The sequence below is a fragment of the Microcebus murinus genome, chromosome 9, assembly GCF_040939455.1.
Source record: "Microcebus murinus isolate Inina chromosome 9, M.murinus_Inina_mat1.0, whole genome shotgun sequence".
NCBI classification, from domain to species: Eukaryota; Metazoa; Chordata; class Mammalia; order Primates; family Cheirogaleidae; genus Microcebus; species Microcebus murinus.
In genome coordinates, this window is record NC_134112.1 from 77,805,691 (window position 1) to 77,819,227 (window position 13,537).

At 31.8% G+C, this 13,537-nt stretch overlaps 1 protein-coding gene across 2 annotated transcripts in view; it reads right to left on the reverse strand.

Annotated features, from left to right (window-relative positions):
- POT1 (protection of telomeres 1) overlaps positions 1-13,537 on the reverse strand; it is a 105,069-nt gene that overhangs the window by 30,032 nt on the left and 61,500 nt on the right. For both annotated transcript variants that reach the window (XM_012789097.3, XM_012789096.3), the window contains exons 7-9: positions 11,149-11,439; positions 5,650-5,805; positions 31-197 (exon numbers count right to left, since the gene is read on the reverse strand). In XM_012789097.3, the coding sequence (XP_012644551.1) occupies positions 31-197; positions 5,650-5,805; positions 11,149-11,439 (614 nt within the window). The remainder of the gene's footprint in view (positions 1-30; positions 198-5,649; positions 5,806-11,148; positions 11,440-13,537) is intronic.

The window sequence follows — 13,537 nt, forward strand, 5'->3', positions numbered from 1 at the left end:
ATTTTCTAAATAGGTATATAAAATGCTTACCTTTTCAGTAGATCCACATCAGAGTTACTTTCTGGCAAGACCCTGATTCCCCGACCATAACTGGTACCCCCATGAAGATGGAACTCCAGACTTAATGTTGTCTGGTTCTCTGAATTCACTGATTGAAGTTTGGTATGGAGGCTATAGATTCTAAGAAAGCTTCCAACCTAAAAATACAATATTTACTATTTAGAAAATGAAGAAAAAAATTAAATGATTTCTGATATTGGAAATTTTAACAATCACTATGGGGCAATGAGCAATAACAACCACCAGACAAATTGGCCAATTAGAAAATATACTGAGTATACTATACCAACATGGCTGAATTATCAGCTACATGGACACATGCCAAAACCAAAACATATGCACATGTGCATGCATGTATGCACATATGTACAAACACAAATATATTCAATTGGAAGACATATTTCCATTTCATAGATATTAAAATGTTAAAAAATATTGTGTCTTAGCATCAGTAAAATATAGTAGTTAGGAAACTCTTTACCTAAATGAAATTCAAACTCTCTATTTGATTAAAGTTTCTGAAAATAACTTGTATTAACTAGTTTAAGGTTAATTAAATATAATCACTAACATACTGTCATTATAAGAACACTATAAAAAAATTTTAAACATGTTACTACATTAAAATAATAAACATCCCCCTATCCCAAAAGTTCTATGGAAAGAAAACTTTTGTAATAAAGCATTTGCGCCTGCACCACCATAGTGAGTTCCCACTCTAAGTTCAAATATAGGATTAAACCAATTAGAGTTTTTAAAGAATTTGTTATTTCAGCATATTATGGGGATACAAATGTTTAGGTTATATATATTGGCTTTGTCCCATCTGAGCCAGAGCTTCAAGCATGTTCATCCCCCAGATGGTGCGCACTGCATCCATTAGGTGTGAATATACCCATTCCCTCTTCCCCACTCTTACCTTCCTGACACCCGATGAATGTGTTATTACTATACGTACACATCAGTGTTAGAGTTTTGAACTAAATGTTCTATAGTTAATGTGAGATGTCTTTGCTAAACTGAATCTAAAAATGTTTTTAATTAGAGTATCTGAGATTTTCTTTCAATAAAAATTTCAAATGAAAGATGCAGAATACTGTTCAAAAAATATTGATACCTACCTAAAGGAAGAAGCTATTTAACCTAAATTATGTTTATATTTTTGAAAAAAGATTTAGAAACAAAAGGAGTTACTAGAAAATTTTATTTTAATTTTTTCTTGCATAAAAACAGCATTACTAACTGCTAGATGACTGTGAGACTACCATTTTGTTTTTTTCCTACTAGTTCAGGATTGAATAACAGTAGTGATACAGTATGTAACAGAAAAGCAAACCAGGTTGAGTATCCCTTATCCAAAGTGCTTGGGACCAGACAGAAGTATTTCAGATTTTGGAATATTTGCATATACATAATGAGGTATTTTGAGTGTGGGACACAAGTCTAAACACAAAATTCATTTATGTTTCATATACACCTTATACATATAGCCTGAAGGTAATTTTATACAATATTTTAAATAATTTTGTGCATGAAACAAAGTTTGTGTAATAAAAGTGTCACTGTTTCATGTCAGCACTCAAAAAGTTTTGGATTTTGGGGTACTTCAGATCTTGAACTTCTGGATTACGGATGCTCAATCTGTATAACAGAAGATATAAAAAAAGGATGAGTAGTAAATCAACTTTCCACTTCTGGTTGTGGTAGCTTCTCTTCATTGTATTTCTCCTCATTACTCTCTAGCTCTGATGGAGGGGAGATAAGAGGAAATAAAGGGAAAACATCTACATTCCCAGATACTACTCCTTCATTCCCGAGTGTCTTTTCTCCGCATCCAATCATGGGTTTTACAAGGAGGAAATAAAGTACCTAGTCTTTTCTTCTCTGACTTCTTTCACTTACATCTACACCACGGCAGAAGAATAGGATAAAGTTAGTCAGGGAAGGAAAACACACAAAGAAAAAGAAGATAAAAATCATTTTCCTCATGGTCTTCAAAGTGAGCTATTGGAAGAAAATATAAAAATTTCTATTTTTATCTCATTCTTTATGAATGTTTATTATTTTGTGATTCTTTTTTAATATGTGTATTATATATAAATATACTAGTACAACACATGTATAAAATCTACAAAGAATTTAAAAGAAGGCCTAAACACATGGAGGAAGACACCATATTCATAGACAAAAAGCTTATTTTTCAATATTATAAAAATGATAATTTCCATCAAATTAGTCTTTAAACTCAATGCAATTTCAATCAAAATTCCCAGTATCTTTCATGGAATCTGAAAAGTTAATCCAAAAGTTTATAGAAATAGTTATTTTTGAAGAACAGGAAGGGGGGTTTTGCCATGTCAAAATGTACATAAAGTAAAAGCATAATATAGGTGTACATACCTATATGTTGAGACAGAGAGGTACTTGGGGAAAAAAACAAACAAACTAACAAATAAAACAGAACAAAACAACAAAACCTGAGATCAGACAGGGGCACAAGGAAGTTTCAATATTGTAGTTTTATTTCTTAAAAATTAAAAGTGTGTGGCAAAGGACTTAGAAATAAGTTTAAATGTGAGCCCTGGTTTTTATTATACTATCTTCTCCATTATTTTTTAATAGAACAAAATTTAAAGGTCAGGATAGACTTTATTTGTATAAATAGACTATAAAGATAACAAATTGTTGTTATGAGAAATTCCATCTGGAGGCAGCATTGTACTTTTTTTAAGCTTGACTAAATATACTATGAAATGTACCAGATACTCTATTATAAAAGACAATTATTAGTCTTTTCAGTATTGTGATGAGATTCCAAAGATAAAAGTGAAAATATAGTTTAAAAAACTGTTATAAGAGTCTGTTTTAATATATAAACTAAAAAAAAAAAATCAAAGCAAACATGGCTATCCTTTTAGAAATAATCAAAACATTCTTTATAAACTGTCAAGAATTTCTCATTAGGTTTAGTATTTTTAATTTCCTATATATGTCTCAAAATAGCCACTCAAATCACTATTGTTGGGCCACTGAAGGCCAAAACATAATTATGACTTTATGTTTGAGAATTATTTTAAAAATTGTTCTGGATTAGAGTGAGGACTTTAAAAAAATATGGCTTTAGTTTCTAGACAAAGGTTTGAAATGTCAGTTTATGTATATGAGCCTATATAATGTTTAAGGAATGACATCTACCTTACTTAAAAAGCAAGATTTAGAAAAGAGTTAATAGCAATTTAGGTTGCAAAATGTATTGTTTACAGAAGTTGATTATATTATACTTTATAATTACATTAACTGCCCACATTTTTTCCCTGCTCCTATACAAAAAAGTCTTTTGAATTGCTTCCATGTAGTTTGATACAAAAATGCAATTTTAAACAGCTGTCTTAAAGTGCTGAGAATTCATTTGTATCAATGTCCTGTGACTAAAGATTTCCTAAATGAGAAATGTTATAAAATTTGTCAGAAAACAAATAAATGTTATGTCAATGTACATTAAATAAAAGTATAAAGTTATATTACAAGGAGAAAAAAATCCTTTTCATTTTTATATTGCATTGCAGACAAATAATATAATGCTATGGTAGTTTTAGAGAGAAATAACGTGCCATATATTTTCTTAATTATACGTGCTCATATCACCCTCTAGTGGGCAAAATAAAGCAGACAATAAAAAGAGAGAAGAAAAAAAAATCTGAAAAAAAATCTACACTCACTGACTAATTCATTTAGCAGCGGATATTATTTACTTCATCCTTACTATATGGAAAAGCACTGTGCTAGATGCTATTTAGGACTTGGACAAGAAAAGCACAACAAGTGGGGAAGCAGAAAAGACCTATGGAAGCAGTATAGGGGAAAAGAAGGTAATTAATTGGTTAAAGTAGGTATGCAAAGTGTGGCACTGAGGTGAATCTAAAATGTAAATTCAATTCATTCATGAAAGAACTCTGTGTGTGTGTGTATCTCTCTCTCTTTCTCTCTCTCTCTCTCTATATATATATATACAAACTTCAGGATTGAATTTATCATTATTTTTACTTTTGAAATAAAGTAATCAATGTAGATAATATCTTTCAGAGGAAAAAATCTAAAGTGTATTTTCAATTTTTTCTCATATGTCATATACACAATGTGCACGCACATACATATACTTCCAAAGGACAAAAATGCAGTAACATCTTCCTGGGTTCTAAACCCTAAATTTACACTAATTTATTTATTTGATTTGGGTGAACTTATTTGTAGCATAATGTGGAACTGGAAACATTTTCTCCCCCGTGAACAATGATTTGCAAAGGGAAACCAGGCAATGAAATTGAAAGTTTCATCACATTTACTATTTTCTTTTAACATTCGATAAGTAAGTAGGCTGGAAGATATTTGCAATAAAAAATATTTCCTTTTAAGGATTGAAAAGATTAGCTCTGGAAACAAACATTCTGTATTCAAACACTGGCTTCATTCAACTTGCTATGAGATACTGCACAATTCATTTAACTTCTGGGTACTTCACTGCTCATTTGTAAAATGAGATGAGGATAGCACCTATCTCATTGGATAGTACCAAATATATATGAAGTGCCTAGCAAATGTTACTCATATATTTACTGTATTATTAAGATACTATTCTTTACTATAAAGGATATTATTAAATAAAATATATAATAAAATGAAGAAAAAATATTCCCTATAATTTGTATTGTTAATAATTGAGCACTGCCATATCTAAATTGTGTATCTTTACCTAAAAAGCTATCTCAAAAACAGAATGCAAATTCTATAAAACTATACAGTACACACAAACACATAATTTATAATATATATTTCAGGTGACTTAACAATTTCTAAAACTAAAGGTGAAAAGTTACCATTTAGATTCTTTTTTCTTTTTTCTCTTTTTTGGAAACAGGGTCTAGCTCTGTCACCTCAGCTAGAGTATAAAGGCATTATCATAGCTCACTGCAACCTCAAACTCCTGTGCTCAAGTGATCCTCCTGTTTCAGCCTCCCAAGTAGCTGGGACTGCAGGAGCATACCACCATGTACAACTAATTTTTTTTTTTTTTCCTATTTCTCGTGGAGACCAGGGTGTCATTCTTGCTCAGGCTAGTCTTGAACTCCTGGCCTCAAGTGATCCTTCTGCCTTGGCCTCCTATAGTGCTAGGATTCCAGGTGTGATCTACCTCGGCTGGCCATAATCTAGATTCTATCAAACCAATATACTAAGCTTAACATTTAACAGTAAGTTATGTAAGATTTATATATCCTTAGTCATTTTAAAGCAGTATGCCTCACATGACAATTATTTCCTTACTATATTCCTAGTAAAATTGTGTGTATATTTAATATATTCAGGAAAGAGTCTTTTAAGAATCATTCATATCCATTATAATTTATCTTTCAATAATTTATTTTCAACATATATTTTATAACTTAAAAATTGATAAAAGTAATTTGAAGTTAATTTCTACACTCCAAATATAACATATAAATATAACCATTTATCACCAAAATTTATATGACCCCAAATCACCAAAATCCATAAAAATATAAAGTAACAAACATTTTTGGTACTCAACATTACCTTCAGAGATTTTGCCACTTGAACATGATTATCATAGACTAAAATATCTATTATCAGATTTTGAAGTCGATGGATGTGACTTAAATCACCTTCAAGCACAAGGTCTTGTATTAAGACTCTCCAAGATGGGAATGGTGTCCTGGTGCCATCCCATACCTGCCGTAAGAGGACAGAGTAAAGTTTAATGATCCTTCGGGAAAACTGCTGATGCTAAAAATAGTTTTATTTTCTGGTAATATTACTTAAAAGTAATTAAATGTATGCCTCTAAATATCAGCAATATTTTAAATATGACATTATTTTCTGATTGCAAAAGAACTACATATTAATACATATGAACTAGGGGGTAATATGGAAAAGGTAGATTGGAAAGAAAAAAGAAGTCATACTGCCATAAACCTAGACAAAATACTAACATATCGATGACTTCATCTTTTTTTCTTCTGTGTATTTATAATAGATATGCCTTTTTAAAAAACTAGCTTTATATTCATCTTTTCTCTTTTTAGCTTATTTTTGAGCATTTTATCAGAGATATACTCAAATACAAAACTCAGAGCCTTAAATGTGTCTGTGAACAAACAGAACAAACATAGCATATTAGAATAAGCTTTCAACTCAAGTAATTAAAAAAATAATAGAACTATAGGAAGTTGGGGGGAAGTCTTTTAATAAGGTATTTGATTTTGGGGTAGGTAATTTCAACATCATCCAGAAATCTGGAAGATAACTGAAATGATATGTAGTGTAAAGTTTCTCTCTTTCCATTATTCCTATCTTCTCAGTCTCTCCTGTCAAAAATAAGTAAACTGGAAAAACAAGCACCACATATACTCACCAGCAAACTGGTATTAACTGAGCAGCACCTAAGTGGACACATAGGTACTACAGTAATAGGGTATTGGGCAAGTGGGAGGGGGAGGGGGGCAGGTATATACATACATAATGAGTGAGATGTGTACCATCTGGGGGATGGTCATGCTGGAGATTCAGACTTGTGGGGTGAGGAGGGGAAAGGGCATTTATTGAAACCTTAAAATCTGTACCTCCATAATATGCCGAAATAAAAAAAAAATTAAAAAAAAAAAAAGAAAAACAAACAACAAAAAATAAGTAAACACCAAAACTAGTTTCTTAAATATCTTTTCAGACATACTTTAGTACATATACAAATACATATTGTTTTCCCCCTTTTTGTATACATACAATAGCATACTATAAATACTGACTTTACAGATCTTTCCACATTACTACATAAAAAGCTCCCTAATTTAGTTTCCCAGGGCTGCTGTAACAAATTACCAAAAACTGGGTAATTTAACAGTTTGGGTAAAACAACAGAAATATATTTTCTCATAGTTCTGGAAGCTAGATATCTGACATCAAGGTGCCAGCAGGGCCATGCTCCCTTTGAAGGATATAGGAAAGAATCTTTTCTTGTCAGCACAATATTTCTTGGCTTGCCAGCTGTATTATTATTATATTTCAATCTCTGTCTTTGTTGTCATATGGCCTGCTCTTTGTGTTTCTCTGAGTCCAAATTTTCCTCTTCTTATAAGGACATCAGTCGTATTGAACTTAGGGCCCACCCTAATCCAGTATGGCCTCATATAACTAATTACATTGAAGAGACACTATTTCTAAATAAGTTCACATTCACAGATTCCAGGTAGATGTGGATTTTAGGGGGATACTATTCAACTACTCTGTATTTCATCATAGGAATGTATGGCATGGATGATTTTAACTTTCAACCTATTGATGGGCATTTAGGTGACTGACTTAAACATTTGTCATTTCATATGTATGTTCATAGATCTGTGAAGACAAGTTCTAGAATTAGTATGTCAAGGAGTATGTGCATTTAAAATTTTGATAGCTAAAATACCCTCCCACAGAGGTTTGTGTTCCTCTTAAATAACAACTAGCCATGTATTTAAAGTACCTCTTCCCTAACAGTAAGGGATGTAGGAATTGTTATATATAGTTAATGATTTTTTTAAATAGAAAAAGATAAAAATTGATAAATTATAAAGCTTAAAAAGCTAATTTTGGTTATTTTAATTTTAAGAAAGATAGAAAAAGGATTTTCTAAATTGAGAATGATACAAGAGATATATTCACATTTTTGGGATAGTTTAAATGTTACATTCAACTTTATGCTAATGCATATGAAAATCTAGATTATGTTTACTCTTGTGCATTTCTAAATTGTTAAAGTAACTATTAAAATAGCTGTGAGCCCAGATGGTGAACTCTTTAGAACTGATTTATACAAAAAGTAGACCAATATTGCACAATAAGAATACAACATCCCAGTTTCATTTATAAATACAGAAACCAAACTTCTTTATCAAATATTATCAAATAGTATCAATAACATATTATAATGATAATATACCATAATCTAGCACAGTTTATTTTTATAATTCAGAAATGGTTTAATGGCAGGAAAATTAGAGTCAACTCCATGAGTGTTAAAAATACTTATGAAAAACATTTAGTAAAACAGTATCAGAAATATGTCTCCTTAACTTGGTAAACAATATCTATCTTAGGCCAAATAAAATATTTACTTGTCAAATCTTAAAGTCATTAATGCCAGGAACAAGGCAAAAGTATCCACTACCTTCTTGGCAAATTGAGTAAGAAGAAATGAAGATTACTCAATGAAAAAGGAAAAAAAAATCAGCATTCGTAAAATGTAAAAATCCCAATTAATTGAAAGGCCATCTGAATTAATACAATTATTTGAGATAACCAGTTTAAAACACTATTAAAACACAGCTTTCTACAGATCAGAGATAAACCCAATATATAATTGAACAAAAGATCTTTCAAAGTAGCAATAAAACTGTAAAACAAAAAAGTTCCTACAAGAAATACCTGAAGAACTTCTATGAAAAAACTATAAAACTGTATTGAGGAGCATAAAAGAAAACTTGAGATGCTAAAAATTTTGATTCTTCCCTAAAGTGTTTTAAAACAAAATATAATTTTAAATTAAAACTATATTTTTAACAGACTATAATTCTAGTTTATTAAAGAAATAAATTACCAAGAATAATTCAAGAAACACTTCACAAAAAGCATTGCCTTTGAGTATATCTCTAATCATATCCTTTAACCTATTTTCGGTAACAATCTATTCTTAATGATCTATGATTAATTTCTCTTTGAAACAACAGTTTAGGGAAGTTTTTTTTTTCCTTTTTTTAAACATATATTTGGTTTGGCTTTGTAGCAAATGCTTGAATTTCTGTTTTTATTGATTGCAATCAAAAGAATGTATTCCATAACGTCTTTTTTGGGGGAATAAATATTTGTAGTGAATTTGCTATAGTAAAATTGTTAGCCAGGCACGAAGAAACATGCCTGTAGTCCCAGTTACTTAGGAGGTTGAGGCAGGAGGATGCCTTGAACCACAAAGGAGTTCCAGATCAGCCTGGATAGCACAGCAAGAACCCATTTCTTTAAAAAAAATCCTGTTATCTTACAGTTCACGCAAACTCTTTCTCATCTCTGAATCACAATTATCCATATAGCGAACTCTGTTACATTTGAGTTTTAAAGTAATATATAATTTTCAATAAAATTTTCAAATTTTAGCCCAATATTTTATTCTGTAATACATCACAATAAAAATGATAGGAATCCAGTCGGTTGTTTTACAAAAGATTTAAATCAATTTCTAATTCTTGTCAAGTGCTTTATATGATAAAAAGAAACCAAAAATGGCCTTGATAAAAACTCATATGTATTAAAATATCTTTGTATATAAATAGACCTAGAATTATGAAAATGCTTTAAAATTATAATAGTTATTTATTTCTTTGATATTAATTAAATTATTTCTATGAGATTTAGTCTCATTCTTAGTTATGCAGCATGCTCTGGTGTTTTCCATACAGTAAATGTTGCAAATTTGGATAGTCCCTTTAATATGATTATTTTCTGGTTCACATGACATTTATTTGTTCACCAAACCATATTTCAGATTAGACATACAAACTACCCACCAGCTCAGGCTATCAATGACTCTGGACTATTTACAAAAAAAGCAAAAGCATAAAACAAAACAAGTAAAACACTCAAAGTTGAGGCTGCACCAACACTGTGAATATTAAAAAAACAGAATATATATATTTAAAGAAAATTCAATATAAGAGTTTTGTTCAGAAATATAATTTGTATAAACAGAATACAGAAAAATGTAGAACAATGTTAAATCTGCATATTTATCCAATTATGCTTTTAATGCAAATCATTTAAAATAACAGTTACATGGGAGTTGTTTTCACTTATTCAAAACGGGTATCTATTAAAATAGGATGCAAGCATATGTTGTGCTTCTTTACCCATGTACAATCAACTACGTCAGCTAAAGAAGTGGCATATTTATCTCAGAATTTAAGAATTTTCTAACAACACAGTAGTCAAAAGATGAAGGATACCTCTCTGCACATCAGTAGATTCCTTGTCATTGGAAGTATTCAGTGGTTAGCAGATGTTCATTTGTCAAGAACATCACTTTGGCAAGAAAGCATGACTGGCTGACCTAAGATTGTTTCTTTGTTTGGATGACTTTATGTTGCGTTAGCTACAACTTTGTCATACTTGACTTATTTAACTTTATTTATAGCATGAATTTATTTTTTTTTATAGTATTTTGTGTGTGTATATACATGTGCTATTTTCAACTTCAAAAACTTATATTTTATTAAATAATTTCTATCTTCACTGCTCTTTAATATAGGTAAGGTGTATATAATGGTAATGCCAAACACAAAGACCTGTCCAAGTGCCATTGCATTCCATTTTATGCCCTGTTATTCCAAACAGAGGACAGAGAAATAACCACAGGACCAGGTCCTGAAGCAGTGTTTGTTCAATGTATCTTCCAAAGGATGTCCAGGCAAGGAAAATATCAGGCATCTGACTTCTTCAGAAATTACTCATGAAATAAACTGGGATAGGTGTACACCAAGATTAAATGGGTCTTATGTTACTATTTTTATCCTACTGATTTAAAACCAAAACACAATAACAATAAATGCTTCAAACTGTCCATGACCTACTCATGAAACAAGCAGTGAAAGAGATGGTAAGAGAACTCAACCTCAATGAGTCAAGAAAGTAAATGAGAGGGAAGGTGATCTTCACAGGGAAGCAGAAAGAGTCATACATAGGACTGCAACTATAAAAATAACAATATAAAACAAGTCTATAATTTATTACTACTAAGAAATATATAAATAAATTTAGCATAAATCATATTATATTTAAAATATAGACTTGATAACACTTTTCTCTGGAAGAAAAATATAAAAAAGAGAAGTACAAGAGTAGAGCTGCAAGAATATTGAGGCTCATCAAAAACAGCAAGTTCTTAGTATAATACACAGTATGCATACTTTATTCCATCAGAATGAAATATAAACTCTTCATAGACATGTAGGTGGTGCTAATTAATAATTTCAAGTATTTAAAAACACGTACCTTTAGAAGAAAGGATGTTCCATCCACTTCTGCTTTGCCCAAGAGCTGACAAGTCAGGTCAAAATACTGCATTGGCTGAACATCACACAATTTTAGTAATGTCCAAGAAGGTGAAATATGAGTAGATGCCCAAACACGTAAGGCTTCTACCATTTTTTGGTCCTCAGTAGTGAAGTTAAAATACTTGCTTGAAGTACGAGGTATGACAGGTGCTCCCAAAGTTCCCTCAAATGTCAATGATGCAAAGCCAGAGCTGGTGATACCCTGTGTCTCATTTTTATATACTTGGATCTAAGAAAGAAAGGCAAAGTAGAAAACAGATACGAATAAAATAGCTTACTGATGTAGAACCCAGGAGCAGAAGAAACTTGAGAGATTATAAATTTTGACAGCATAATTAGATGGCATAATTCTTTACTATTTTTCATTTTAATTAGCACATGAAATTATAAAATAAACTGGTGCCACATCAAGATACACAAGTATCACATAATCTGTAAAACTCTACAGAAAATTCATTTACATTTCTTAAAGAGCTAGGTGGGAGAATCCCAAATCCTACAAGCTTGCCTTTTTAAAGTTTTTTTTTAATCAGGATGTAATTTACACAAGAAAAAATGATCATAAGTGACAGTTACTTATAAGTATAACAGGGAAAACTAGGTCACTTGAAATGTGACAGTGTAAGGTGAACAAAATACAGCTGAGGCTAAAGTTTAATCAGTGCCAATAAGCACTGAGATATGCCACAGCTATTTTTCTTTCTGAATTTTGGGGCTCATTTACTAGATGCACATACATTTATGTTTGTTACATCTTCACGAAGTGACCCTTTGTCCTTATGAAATGTTCCCTTCAATACTCTCTGTATGATAGTAATATAGTTATTTCAGTTTCCTTATGTTTATCGTTTGCTTAGTATATTTCTTCTACAGTTTTAGATCTAATTTGTTTGGGTCTTCAAATTTAAAGTGCATTTCTTATAGGTAGCATATATTTTTTCCTGATTTTTTTACTCAGTTGATCTTTGCCTTGGAAATTGAGTGTTTAGTCCATTCACATATCACAGAAGGGTCCATGTTGCAAATGAAGGCCAAAGTAGTCTTGAATAATCGGAACTGTTCTGCCAGATTGTCTAATGTCAATTTGTTTCCTAGTGCTGCTTCTTCTACATCTTCCTTATTGTCTGGCATTAGTTTGAAGCACTCACCTCCATCAAGTTTTATTCTGTTAATTTCTGGGTTTTTTTTTTTTTTTTTTTTGAGACAGAGTCTCACTTTGTTGCCCAGGCTAGAGTGAGTGCCGTGGCGTCAGCCTGGCTCACAGCAACCTCAATCTCCTGGGCTCAGCGATCCTACTGCCTCAGCCTCCCGAGTAGCTGGGACTACAGGCATGCGCCACCATGCCCGGCTAATTTTTTGTATATATATTTTTAGTTGGTCAATTAATTTCTTTCTATTTTTGGTAGAGACGGGGTCTCGCTCAGGCTGGTTTCGAACTCCTGACCTTGAGCGATCCGCCCGCCTCGGCCTCCCAAAGTGCTAGGATTACAGGCGTGAGCCACCGCGCCCGGCCTAATTTCTGGTTTATTATCTCTTAAATTTCTTCAAGATTGATATCTTAAAATCCCTCACCTCTCACTTTTTTTGCTCTATCCACAATCCTTTTCATGATTTTCTTAAAAGTGCTCTGAGGTAAATCTTGTGAAATCATACAGAACATTTAGACACAGTTTTCTCCAGCAGGAATTTATTGTTTCAGGCTTTATGGCTTTTATAGCTTTTTCTACAACAACGATGGCATCTTCAATGATGAAATCCTTCCAGACTTTCATGATCTTCTACTGAGGTTCTCTTCCATTGAACTGACAATCCTTTCCACACAGTACCATGTGTAATGAGCCTTAAAAGTCCTTATGACCCCCTGATCTAGAGGCTGAATTAGAGATGTTGTGTTTCGGGGGGAGTTTCCGTGCCTTCAGCATTGAACTCATGGGGTTTTGGGTGGCCAAGGGCATTGCTCAATATCAAAAGAACTTAAAAGGCAGTCCCTTACTGACAAGGTACTTCCTGACTTCAGGGACAAAGCATTGATGGAATCAATACAAAAGAAGAGTTTTCATCATCCAGACCTTTTCGTACAACCAAAAGACTGGCAGTTGGTGCTTATTTCTTCCCTTTAAGGATCAGAGGTTAGCAGTTTTATAGGTAAGAGCAGTCCTGATCATAAACCTGACTGTATTTGTACAACATAGTAGAGTTAGCCTATCCTTTTCTGTCTTAAGTCCTTGAACTTGCTTTTTTCTTTACTAAAAAATGTCCTTTGTGGCATTTTTATTCTCCAGAATATGGCACATTTTTTCACATTAAAAACTTATTCAGGCAGATAT